The 12806-nt window shown below is 59.3% G+C and overlaps 1 protein-coding gene across 3 annotated transcripts in view; it reads right to left on the reverse strand.

Moving 5' to 3' along the window:
* LHX6 (LIM homeobox 6) overlaps positions 1 to 12777 on the reverse strand; it is a 16972-nt gene extending 4195 nt beyond the window's left edge. Inside the window, exons 1-9 of one of the 3 annotated variants that reach the window (XM_036393767.2) lie at positions 12703 to 12777; positions 12037 to 12177; positions 11557 to 11739; positions 11359 to 11480; positions 5720 to 5940; positions 3267 to 3367; positions 3073 to 3168; positions 1728 to 1902; positions 1056 to 1159 (exon numbers count right to left, since the gene is read on the reverse strand). In XM_036393767.2, the coding sequence (XP_036249660.1) occupies positions 1056 to 1159; positions 1728 to 1902; positions 3073 to 3168; positions 3267 to 3367; positions 5720 to 5940; positions 11359 to 11480; positions 11557 to 11739; positions 12037 to 12177; positions 12703 to 12777 (1218 nt within the window). Of the gene's footprint in view, positions 1 to 1055; positions 1160 to 1727; positions 1903 to 3072; positions 3169 to 3266; positions 3368 to 5719; positions 5941 to 11358; positions 11481 to 11556; positions 11740 to 12036; positions 12178 to 12362; positions 12391 to 12702 lie in introns of those variants that run through there. The other 2 variants (XM_036393769.2, XM_036393770.2) reach the window with 2 other exon arrangements.
* Positions 12778 to 12806: the final 29 nt, after the last annotated feature.

Consider the following 12806-nt stretch of genomic DNA (forward strand, 5'->3'; position numbering starts at 1 on the left):
GTTTTCAGGAATTCAACATGCAAGAGATTGTTTAGAAAAGGAGCTGGTTGGGGGGCAGCTCCGTGTCCTGAGAACCCTGTGCTGCAACAGCTGTGAGCCAGTAATTGCATTTAAATCAGGAGCTGCTTGCTGCAGTGAAGCCTCCCTAACAACAGCACCAGGACTGTATAATATTGTCTGAAAACTCTGCAGCTTGCTGGGCACATATGACAAAATGGTAGAATTTAGACTGAAAAGGTATCTTTGCTATGTCCCTGCTTCTGCCCACAGAAACAGAGCTCAATAAGCTGCTGCACTGAGAAGAGAGAGATCTGAAAAGAGAGGTGCTGAGAACTTCTAACAGTAAAGACAAAAGCTAAAACCACTCTGAGTTGCCAAAGGCTCAGTGTTCCCTCAGAAGGAACTCACTGAAACTGGAGTCCTAAATAAAATCTTCCAAACCTAAGCATGTCTGAGAAGTCTTGCCCCAATAAGCTGTGTGTTAGAACAGATACTCTAAGAGCTGAACAGAAAAATATCAACAAGCAATATTGTCTCCTGGCCAGACATTGTGAAATAACATTCCTACTTCAGATATTGTAACAGCCAGTTGTTATTATTTTTAAGCAATACTGCAACCCACAAGAAATGAATCTTTTTTGTTAACTCGTGGAAAACTGGGAACTTAGCACATGCCAGAGGTCCTCCCTGCTCTGTTGTTCACAGCCAGGTGCTGCTCACACTGACCACATGTGCAGGTGCCTGAGGAATGGAACAGACAGAGCAGGGGAAACCAGGGAGGATCCAGGCAGGAGGATGTGAGAGCCCTCAGTGGATGCAGGCACAGAGTCCCAGCAGGTCACAACAGTGAGGGAAAACACAGTGATGCCATTTTGACCAACAGTGGGTACATCAACCTTAGGGCCCCCAAAACTAAGGGAAGACACGTGGGTGGGTGGCAGCTGTGGAGGTCATGGAGAAGCAGTGACGCTGACAGGAGGTGGCAATGATGTTACACACAAATCTTTGCTACAGTGAGGGTTGGCCCCAGAGCCTGAAGCAGGGACTACATTTACCTTCTCACCCCTATTAGACAGTGGTCCTTCCATGTCTGCTTTGAGGTGCACTGGTGGAGCAGTGTAGGGAAGTCTACAGTGCACTTGTCCACACTGTACCTGACCTGTGGATGAGAAGGGGCTTCAGCCTCTGTTACTGCAAACAACACAGCCCACAGCACCACAGCCCACAGCCCACAGCACCACAGCACCACAGCCCTCCTGCAGGACCAGCAGGGAGCAGGCAGGGCTGGGGCACAGCCCTGACCTCGGGGGGAGAAACCTCTCAAGAGCCACAGAGCCAAAACCTCTGTCCAGGCATGACCAAAGCTGCCCATCACTCACAAATCATTCACTGGGAACAGAGAAAGCAACTCTGAGCAGGAAGGAGACCACTGACCACCGAGCCCCATGGGGCACACTCACAGCTCTTCTCCATGACACAGAGCACAGGAGGGCCGAGGAGCAGGCAGTGAAACCCAGGCTCTGACTTTGCTGGGGACGAGTTAATCCCAAGGGCAAAGCTGATCAGACACGAGGAGGAGGAGCAGCAGCAGCAGGGGCACCATCCCCGCACCCGCAGCACCGGGAGGGTTTTGCCCCTGCCCCAGCCCTGTCCCAGCCCTGCCCCAGCCGTGTCCCAGCCGTGTCCCAGCCCTGTCCCAGCCCTGCCCCAGCCCTGCCATCTCTTACTTTCGATGTATCCGTGCAGCGTCACCATCCGGGCCCGCTCAGGGCTGCTGAAGGGCGAGTAGTGGATGTCATCGGACAGCGAGGAGGGGATGCGGGACGGGGGCGCTCCCGAGGGCGGCACCGTGTGCTGCGGGGTGTGTTTTTTATGGCGAGCTCTGCAGTTTTGAAACCAAACCTGAAAAGAAAGCAGCGAGCGCTGTAACAGCTGAGAGACAATTGGGTTAAAATGTGGTCCCTTCACCAGGATCCTTGGATGGGTGTTTCCTCCAAGTTTTTACCAAAGGAATGAAAAGCAGCAGGTATGAGATCTCTGATCATATCTCACTGCTTCTAATTAAAGGAGTAGTTTAGGAATTCCATCCTAGAGTTAAAACATGTATAGAAAGGGATTTTTTGTGCTAAAGAGGTGATCTGTTTCTTATGCTTTAATTTCTTAAAGATAGCTGTGAGTAAAAACCTTCTCCAAGACTCAGTGAAGATCAGGTCTCCAAGGCAGAGCACACTGGACCATAGAGAAGGAAACAGTCTAAGCATTTGACAAATTGTTTCCTGTTCAAAGTGCCTTTAAAAAACATCCACATAAAAAATCACCCGGTGTGCAGCCTGCTTGATCTTTAGCTGAATGAAAAATCTCAATAACAGAGGCTCAAGACAGATTTTCACATACAAAATTTAAAAGTGTCATTGGCAAAACCATCTCGGATGAAAGCTCCAAATTTATTTTAACCACTCGTGTTTTTATTGTATGCAGAATGTATGTGAGCAGAACGGTACAGTGATGAGTACAACGTCACCAAGAGGCAGAGCTGGGCTGTGTGGGAGCTGGGAGCTGCAGAGGGGACACTTCTCAGTCCCCAGGCACCACCCGCCCTCCCCTCCCACACCAGGGGTGGGGATTTCCCTGCCTCAGTGTCCCCTGGAGCTGCAAAACCCCTTTTTCTTTAAACTGCTCCATGCCAATGTCTCCTGACTCTGCCTCTGTGGCAGGGGGAGCTCCCACACTCCGGCAGCGGCTGGGACAGAGCACAGCTCCAGGACCTGCTGCTAACAGCAGCTTTCCCACCCAGTGATTTACTGTGGATGGCTGGGGCTCTTGGGGTTTTGATTCATTGCATCATAAGAGGGGAAAACAAATAGAAACCCCACGAGCGAGACAGAGAAGGAACCGGCGCTGGCCTCGCTGCGGGGGCAGAGGAGCCGGCACCAGGGAGGCAGCTCGGAGCTGCTGGATGGATGCTGAGGAGCCTCGGGCTGTGAGTGTGAGCCCTGGCTGGTGCCAGCCTCCAGGTGCCCCTGCCTGCCCTGCTCGGCCCATGGTGGCCACCCCTGCCCGTCCCTGCCTCACCTGAATGACTCTGCGGCTCAGCCCCGTCATGTCCGCCAGCTTCTGCAGCGTTTGTGCGTCGGGGTTGTTGTCCTGAGCAAACTGTGCCTGCATCACCTGTGGGGAGAGGAGAGGAGAGGAGAGCAGAGCAGAGAGGGGCTCGGGTGAGGCTGGGGAGCCCCGGCCCCCGCAGCCCCCTGGCCCTCCCGCCCTACCTGCAGCTGCTCGGCCGTGAAGGAGGTGCGGGCTCTCTTGGCTGGCTTGGGCTGGCTGTCCTGCTCCGAGGGCACAGCCCCCTCCAGCGTGATCCCATTGCCTGCAGGAGAGAACCCTCTGAGGCACAGGGCAGAAGCCTGCCTGCCCCACCACGTGCAGCAGCTGCTGCTCTGGGCGACTCCACACCTGGTGGCACCACAGCGTGGAACACCCAGAGCACCCCCTCAACAGGGGGACAACAGCCCTGGCACCACAGCGTGGGACACCCAGAGCATCCCCTCAACAGGGGGACAACAGCCCTGGCACCACAGCCTGGGACACCCAGAGCATCCCCTCAACAGGGGGACAACAGCCCTGGCATCACAGCCTGGCACAACCAAAGCACCTCCTGCTGCAGTGGGAGCTGAAGGAGTGGAGCCAGCACGGCCACCCAGGAGCTGCCCTGGGCTGCTGAGCCCCTCCACACACAGGGAAGGAGAAACAACCATTCCCCAAGAGTTTACTGTGGAATTAAGAAAAATGCAGCAAGTGCTGGAAGCCACAGGGAATAAGGGGAGACAGCAGCAGGAAGAGGTCAAGGTGGTGTGTGAGGGAAGCACTGATGTCCCTCTGGCCCTGACTCCTGGTCACCACTTGGCCACATTCTCCAGGAGTGGCTGGGAAGGGACCCTGTCTCTGCCAGGCTCACCCACATCCATCACTGCTGCCCCTTGCTGCCCCCTGTGACGCCGTTTTCCCTCGTGGGCGCTGCCTCCATCAGTCCTTTCATTTGCTCAGAGCATTTCAACGGGCTCTTTGCTCCTTTCCCCAGCCCCAAACTGTCCCAGCACCCTCGCCTTCCTCTTCCTCCTGGGTCCCAGAGCAGCAGCAGGAGCAGCACCATCCCCAGGGCCTTGTGGTGGCCATGCATGAGCAGCAGCCACACTAAGGGGGACACTCCAGGGGACCCTCCAGGGGACACTGACCTCCCGCTTGCCCAGCCCCGTGTTGGGGTGAGCCCAGCCGTGCTCTTGCTGCTGTGCAGCCTCAGAGAGGAGCCCAGAGCCTGGCTCCTGCCGGGGCCCTGCTGCATCCCGTGCCAGCCTGGCTGCTCGGGCAGGGTGGGTGAAGCCCCTCTGAGGGAGGGCAGCGAGCAGGGCTGGGCTCACCCCACTCCCAGGATGCGCCTGCACGAGCTGGACCAGGCTGTGATTGTCTTGGCTTGAGTTGAAGGACTTTCTCATATAGTTTGACTTGTTCTTTTCGGATGATGAATGGGACTCTGACTTCAGCAACATCTGTTTATTTTTCTTGTATGTAAAACCTCATGTGCAGAAGAAATTGCTGGGTAATTACTGGAGGGGGGAGTGTGGCCCTGCAACTCCACAGCAACTACAGCTCTCCAAAGTGATCCCACCCCCTTCTCAAGACCCCTTGGACACAGGTAGTGACACCTGACACTCACCAGGTGCCCCAGCACTTCCCAACACTGGTGCTCAGCCCACACCAGCAGGTGGTTCTGAGCAGCAGCAGCAGCAGCAAACCCACCATCCCAGCCCTCAGCCAGGGCAGCAGCTCTGCAGGACTCCCCAGTGCCAGGCCCTGCTGTCCTCACAGCATTCTGCTCCCCCAGGACACGTGGCTTCTCCCCCTCCATCCTTGCTCCCCATCACCTCCCTCACGCCCCGCAGCAGCTGACCAGATGGACCAACACGTCACAAGCCACATCCTGAGCCAGGACCCTCCCAGCCCAACTGGGCACTCTGTTTCCATCCTCTTTCTCTTTCTCAAACACAGTAAACTGAACCATATTATTTTCCTGTCAGGTTGTTAATGGTTTCCACATGCTGCATGGGCTGGGACATGGTGTGTCACTCCCTGTGCCCACCATGTGCTGAAGCACTTCCCACCACAGCACAGGCCCTGGCACTGCCTGGCCTCCGTGAGCACCTCTCTGGACTAAGCCCACAAATCCGTTCCTCTGAGCATCTCTCTGGGCACTGCCATGCAGGAGGCTGGGGAAGGGACAGGAGCTGCAGTGCTGTGACCCAGTGTCCCCAGCTCAGCTGGCTGTGGCACAGTGCTGTCCAGAGGGGAGTGGCACAACCCCACATGGGCAGGGCGGGTGGAAAATGATGGGAAGGTTTTGTCCAACCACCAATCCCACCTTCTCCATTAATGACTCACAGCCTCAAATCCCAGTGGGTTCCTTACACTCTGCACTCCAGGCTGTGCAGGACCAGGCACTGGTCCCTGGCATTGCCCAGGGCACACAGGTCTGCCACAAGCCGCAGGTGCTGCCAGCACATTGGCCACCCCACGAGCCCTCTGCCAGCACAGGGCCTTTGTGCTCAAGCCCCCCAGGACCACCCCTCACCCTTTTTGGAACGCTAGAACCCTCCCCAACCCCCTGTGCTGAGGGTGAGCCTGGGGCACGGCGACACCGTGGCGCTCCCCGGGCGAGGCTCCGTACCGTTCTCCGCCGCGCGCTTCAGGTTCTCGATCATGGTGTCGTAGTGGATCCGGCACAGCACCTTCTCCTCCACCAGGCCGAACTCCTCGCCCGTGGAGAGCTGCCTCTTGCAGGAGAAGCAGGCGAAGCAGGCCAGGTGGTAGGCATTGCCCCGCGCCCGCCGCACCCAGTCGCTGGCGTAGATCTGCCGGCCACAGCGGGCACACTTGGTACCGAACCGGCTGCGGGGAGAAGAGATGGGTGAGGGCAGGGGAGGAAAGGCAGGGAGGGCAGGAAGGGGAGGACAAGCAGGGGAAGGCAGGCAAGGGAGGGCAGGCAGGTGAGGGCAGCAGCATCAGACCAGGGTGCAGGTGCTGCTGCCGACCCCATTGCTCACCCCGACACCCCAAGTCCCACAGCACCCGTGCATGCAGAGATGCAGTGGGGCCGCCCCAGCAGTGCCCGTGCCCTGGCAGTGGCAGCAGTGTGGGCAGCAGTGGGTGTAACTCACTGCAGCCCTGTGAATCAGCTTCCCAGCCCGCGGGTTTTTTATTTTGATAACAGCCAGTGTGACACTGGGATGGAAACTGTGTCAGAGCTGGTTCTCTCCCGCTGCCATAAATCAAACCATGTGTGTTCTCCTCACACGTACAGGCGCACACATCTGCTTTTTCCCCCGTGGAGGAGGTCTCCTCACTGTGAGAGGATGATGACTGTGCTGGAGTGAGCTATGCTGGAAGGTAGCTCAGCACAGTCAAGAGGCAACAAGACAGCCAGGATCCTCTCACCAGGTGATTGTGTGAAAACCCCCATTCCTGTCAGGATGCTGACAGGAGGGCAGGTGATTCACAGGGAGCAGCAGATGTGGCCCCCATGGCCCTGAACCCCCAAGACAGTGTCTGACACGAGGTGCCAGCCAGGTTCGATATCTGCATTTTCAGTTCTACTGCTGCTTAAAATAATAAATGCAATGAACAGCAGCAGGAGCATCAGGAGAGAAGGGAGAATCTCCTCTGCCACCCCAAAGTGGCACTGGCTCCAACACAGTCGATGCACTTCCCCACACAGCTCCAGCACTGCCACTGTCACCTCAGGCTCCCGAGGGCTCCTGCCAGCCCCTCACCACAGTGGGAAGCAGAGCCACAGGCAGCCCTGCCCGGGCAGCTCCAGCATCTCTCAGTGCAGGCACAAAACACTGACAAGGAACGACCACAGCAAGCGACAGGAGAGACCTCAGAGCACAAACCCTTCAGTTCAGTGGCCAGAGCAGCCCCAAGCTCTGCACACAGGCAGAGACAGAGCCCAGGCCACCAGGGCCAGTGTGCTGCCCCTGCCCGACCCCACACCGAGGAACTGCTGCCCACCATGGGCCCAGCAAGATGTGGAAATACTGTCCTGTGCTGGGATTACTAATAGCAAAACTATTTGGGAGGAAAAGAAGGGTCTAAATTTTTCAGCCTGACCATAGCTGACCAAAAAGAAGAAAAAAAAAAGAGGACATTTCTGTGCTGAAATTATACAGAGACTTAGCTAAGAGACTTCACTAATTTACTTCAGATGGGAACATTGTAAACTGACTTTGTGCCAGCTCGTTTATATAAACGCACAAACAAAAGAACTGTATTAATTTTTTATTTAGAAATAAAGATCATTCCTGTAAATTGAATTACTTTGAACAATGTGCTATGTAAACAGTGGTACTTGCTGAGCAGTATCAGGCGAGGGGCAGGCACACGGAGCTAATGGCACGTGGTGATCGCCGCTCCCCGCTCCAACCCCAGCCAGGGGAGCACAGCACGGCCAGGGGAAACTGAGGCACCACCCAGAAAAGGTCACACATCCCCGTCACACATCAGCTGGGCTCTGGGGAGACACCCAGGCATCTCCTGAGGAGCGGGCAGGACCCCCAGGCTGGCAGCAGTGCCCAGGGAGCCGGACAGGGTTTGCTGAAAGGCGCGGGGGCCGTGGCAGCAGCACAGGCAGAGGCTGATGCCCCTGTCCCTGTCCCTGTCCCTGCAGGGCCATGCCATGAGCAGAACCTGCAGAGAGGCTGAGGCTCAGCACAGCCGGGCACGGGGCTGCACAGCCTGCAGCAGCAGCAGCAGCAGCAGCAGCAGCAGCAGCACTGCCGCTGTGCCTGCGGCTCTCGGCCAACTCCCGTCTGCGGCACTGCTGCAGCCAGCACAGACAGGGCTGGGGCCAGCACCAGCACCCACTGCCACCCCACAGAGCTGACACTGAGGGACCACCACTGCCAGGGACGCAGCAACGGGGAGAGAAATGCCTGCAAGAAATCTGCCCCGACCATCAGCAGTGCAAATAACAGCTCAAACACAACACAGGATTTAGCTCACTGAGCTCGCAGGGCGGTGAGGGCCCTAAGAGCCCTAGGAAAGGGGCTCCACAGGACTCCTGCCACCTGCCTAGCAGGGACAGGGATGGGCATGGGAACAGGGCCACACTGTAGCAAGAGACACAGAGCCAGAGGATTTGTCCAAGCCCAGAATGGTGGCACAAACTGGAGCATCACCAAACGCTAGCAGAGCCATGGGCTCAAGCCCTGCGTGCATGGTTTGTGGTCAGGTGAGCAGATGCTCTCCCCAAAGATTAACTCTGGGAGACAGAAACTGACAGCAACGTTACCAGAGAAGACTCATCCAGAGAGACTCATCCCAGGGAGACTCATCCCAGGAAGACTCATCCCAGGAAGACTCATCCCACCTCCCCCAGGGCAGCGGCATCATCTGGGGCGCAGGAAGAGCAGAGGCGGGAGGATGCCCCTGGTGCATCCTGTCCCTCCCACACCGCTTGTCCCCAGGTGCCACAGCTCCCTCAGCCCTCCTGTCCATCCCTGCCTGTGGGGACAGGGCAAGGGGCACCCGGCCCCAGGGCCACGCACAGCTCAAGCATCCCTGTCCCCTCCTGGGTCCTGTCCCCTCCTGTCGGAAGCCTCTGGCACAGCCCTCAGAGCCAGCTGCAGCTCACATCTGCCCAGTCCCTCAGCAGAGCAGCAGCGGTGCCTCAGCGAGGACCTTCACGCTGTGCCACTGCAATGCCTGAGCTGGAGCATCATCCTGGAGGGACACAACCTCTGGGATGAAGACCACCTGAGCCATGGCCAGGCCAGGGACCCCAGGGTCACCTGCCTGCAGCCTGCCCACCAAGGGCACAGCAGGAATCACACCAGGATCACGCCGGGCCTCTGGACAACTGGAGCCCTGGGAGCTTGGCTGTGAGCAGTCCTTGCATGGCTGGGAACACAGTGTTCTGCTCAATGAGCTCCAATTCTAATTTGGTTCTCCTTGGAGCGCTGGAGCCTTAGATGCCAAATGTAATTATTTGACAAGACACAGGAAACAGCAGCATTTGCTTAAAAATGTACATGAGGCCACGGAGTCACGGCAGAGCCAGCACCTACACAGCCCCTCACGAGGACAGAGAAGGGACACTTGCACAGAGCGGCCCTAACCACGCTCCCCATGGGCAGTGGGGCTGTGACATGACAGCCCCGTGCCTGACAGCCTTCATCCTCATCGTCCCCCAGCAGCCCCGGTGTCGGAGGAATGCAGAGCATCCGTGTGACCCGTGCAGAGCATTTCACTGTCCCTTCACTGTCCCTTCCCTCTGCCTTGGCTCCAGGGATCTCATGCCTTAGGATGGGGCTTCTGCTTTGCTTAAAAAAAAAAAAAAAACCCACACATTTAATTTGCCTCAAATAATAAATAAAATTTTCAAAATCCATCCCGAGGATCAGGTTTAGCCCGTGCCACGCACCGGGTTCCACTGGCTGGAGTCAGCAAGATGCCAGCCAGGATGCTCCCAGGGCTGGGTGGCTGCAGGAGGTCACCGAGAGAATGGACAGCGGGGCGAGTTTGCCGGGGTAGCGGGAGGGATCCCAGCCCTGCCGAGCGGCTCCCGGCCGCACACCGGCACCGACGGCTGTGGCTGAGCCCGGCGGGTTCTGCCGCGGGAGCGACCCCGGCCCAGCACCCCGAGCACCGCAGCGGGGCCGGCCCGGGGTTCGGCGGGGGCTGCATTGATCCCCGCGGGCTCGGGGGCAGCGAGGCAGCTCCGCACCCGCCGGGCTCCGAGCGCCGCCGCCGCCGCTCAGAGATTCACCAAAATAAAATTTAAAAATCTCTCCAAACCCCCACCTTTCAATGGAAAAGGAAGGTTCGGGGCGCGGGCTGGGAGCCCCCGCGCCCCCCGAACGGTTGCCGCAGGAACCGGGAGCGTCGTGCGGCGGCTTCCGCGATTTTCGTTTTATTTCCCTTGGCCCCGCCGGTACCGGCGGGCAGAGCTTGGCTGCTCCCAACGGGGAAGGGGCTCGGAGCTTCTCGGACGGGTAAAATCGCAAAACAGATTTATTTTAACATTATTATTTGCCATATTTGCTCAAAGGTCATTTCGAGATTCCGGCGCTGCTTTAAAACCGCCTTTGGAAAGGTACGCTCTCAAAAACAAACGAAAAAGAAACCAAACATGAACGGCACCAGAGCGGCGATAAATGAATGAAAACGCTCAAACTGCTCCAAAACCGCGGCCCCGGGATCCCCTTGTGCCTTTCTGTGCTGAGTGGGGGAAATTTCGCTGAAATCACCGAAAATTGCGGTTTGAAAATAATAACAATAATAACAATAATAATAGTAATAACAACAACAAAACCCATCACAGGGCAAGACGCAGAGCACCGCAACCTCGGGACCGACCCGGTTCTCCGAGCCCCGCACTCCCGGCGGCACCGCACCGAGCCCGGCGGAGGCAGGGGCTGAGCTGCGGAAAAATCGGGCAATCGCAGACCCTTCAACAAAAAACACCGGGGGAATCTCTGAGGTGCCCCCCGAGCTCCCCTGCCCGCTGTCGTCGGGGCAGCCCCGAGCTCTGCCGTGGCCGGAGGATGCTCCGAGCCCCCCGCGCCCCGCCGGGGTCATTCCCATTTCCTGCCCGCCATTCCTCTTCCTCCCGGGTCAAACACAATTCCCTCATCCTGGTAGGATGGGGAAAATCAGAGCGGGGGTTCCAATGTTTAGTTAAACCCCGGCGAGGAGCTCAAAATATTCAGTCCCCTCGTACGAGTCAAACTGGGGGGAAATTAGTGGTTTAAGGTTTAGAACAGAAAGCCTCTCGAAGCCAGAACATCCTCCCTGCGGGACAGGCTGTCCCGGGCGTGCGGGTCCGGACCGAGCCCCGCCGGCCGCCGCTGCCGCCCGCCGTTCGTTTCCGTTCCGTAACGCGCTCCCGCCGCGGGCGCTCCGGCCATTGCGGGCCCACAGCGCTGACAGGGGCTCCCCGAAAGCTGGGCACCGCAGGCTGGCAGCACCTATTTCCCCTCCGGCAGGAGCCGGGACGAGGCCGTTCGAGCCCCTTTTCCCCGCCGCCGGGAGCCGGGCGCTGTGGCCGCCGAGCCGGGAGGAGCAGGGGCCCGGGGCGGCCCGCACAGCCCGGCCAGAGGGCAGGAATCCCTCCGGGCGGTTGTGCAGTTGCACCCCAAACTCCCTTCCTTCTTTTCTCCCCGTTTCCCGAGGCTCATCTCCCACCCGGCTGCTCCAGAGAGCCCGGCGGGTTTTCCAAACCTTCCCACGGCAGCGCCCGAGCGGTCCCGACCCCGCGGCAGCCGGCGAGGGCTGAGCCCACCGGAGCGGCCCCGGCCCGGTCCCTACCTGAAGTAGTCCATCTTGCAGAATATCTCCTTGTTCTTGATGTAGCAGCTGTGTTGCTGGCGCAGCGAGGTACGGCACACGGAGCACTCCAGGCACCGGACGTGCCAGATGAGGTTGTTCACCTGCGGCAGAGAAGGGGCTGAGACCCGGGGCCACCCGCCGCCCCCCGCCGCCCCCGCCGCCCTCCGCCCCGCTCACCTTCAGCAGGTACCGGTCGAGGATCTCCAGCCCGCAGCTGGAGCAGACGTTTTTGCCGGCCGACGGCGTGGAGGAGGAGGAGGATGGCGGGGAGCAGACGGACGGCGTGGAAGGGGTGCTGGGCGCTGAGCGGGCGTCCTCCTTCTCCAGGGCTCCAGGCAGAGGCTCCCCGTCGGGCTGCGACTGCGGGCAGAGCCGCCGCGGGGCCGTCAGCCGGGGCCCCGCCGCTCCCCGCGGCACCGAAGCGCAGCGCCCCGCCGGCTCCCCGCACTCCTCGGCATCCCCGGCCCGGCGGGTTCGCACAAACCCCCGACATCCTCGGCGGGACCCCGAAATCCCCGGTCCCGCGCGTCCCCACAGCCCCCGGCCCAGCGGATCCCGGCGGGTCCCCGCAGCCCCCGGCACCCCCGGCCCAGTGCGGTCCCGCATTCCCGGCCCGGCGAGTCCCGGCCGGAACCCGCAACCCCCGGCCCCGCTTACCATGGCTCGGGAGTGCGGGTCCAGACAGCGGGCGCTCCCCTTGGGCAGCGGCTCCGGCGGCATCACCTTGATGGAGAGAGCGGGAGAGGGAGGCTGCGGCTCCATGCGCCGGGCGAGCGCGGGGCACCCTATATAAACCGCCTCAAAACAATAAATAAGAACTTTCTAGTGGCCATTTAAATCCTTTGCAACAAAAGCTGCGTCTCTTTAATGAAGCAATTTGAATGTGGATTGAATTCTCCCCCTGCCTGCACTTAACCCGGGCCTCTTGAAGTAATCGCTCGGTTCCCATGCGAGCCAAGGCGCTGAAAAACCCCCCAAACTACCTGCAATTAGAAATTGCCGTAAATGCCCGAGATAAGAGGTACCAGAGTGTCAATTCCGGCTGTCAATCAGGGAATCCATCAGGCCACCCAAAGAATTGCAAATTTGATTTTTTTAATGGTAGTAATTAAAAATCGAAATTCTTCCCCCTCTCCCTCCGCCGAGCACAAAACGCCCCAGAAAACGCCGGGATGGAAAAATCCACCCCTCTGGCGCGGGAGGCAGCGAGCGGCCCCGGCCCCGGCCCGGCCCCAGCCCCGGTACCGGCCGCCGCGGGGAGCCCGGCCCCGCTCCGGCCCCGCTCCCGGCCCCGACGGCAGCGGCGGCGGCGGCAGCGCTCACCTTGCCCGCCTGGGCGCCGGCCGGGGCGCGGCGGCCAGGGCCCCGGGGCTGCCCGCCCCCATGGCTCCGGTGCATGGGGCGGGCGCGCCCCGCTCCGCCCGCCG

Source organism: Molothrus ater, chromosome 20, assembly GCF_012460135.2.
Source record: "Molothrus ater isolate BHLD 08-10-18 breed brown headed cowbird chromosome 20, BPBGC_Mater_1.1, whole genome shotgun sequence".
NCBI classification, from domain to species: Eukaryota; Metazoa; Chordata; class Aves; order Passeriformes; family Icteridae; genus Molothrus; species Molothrus ater.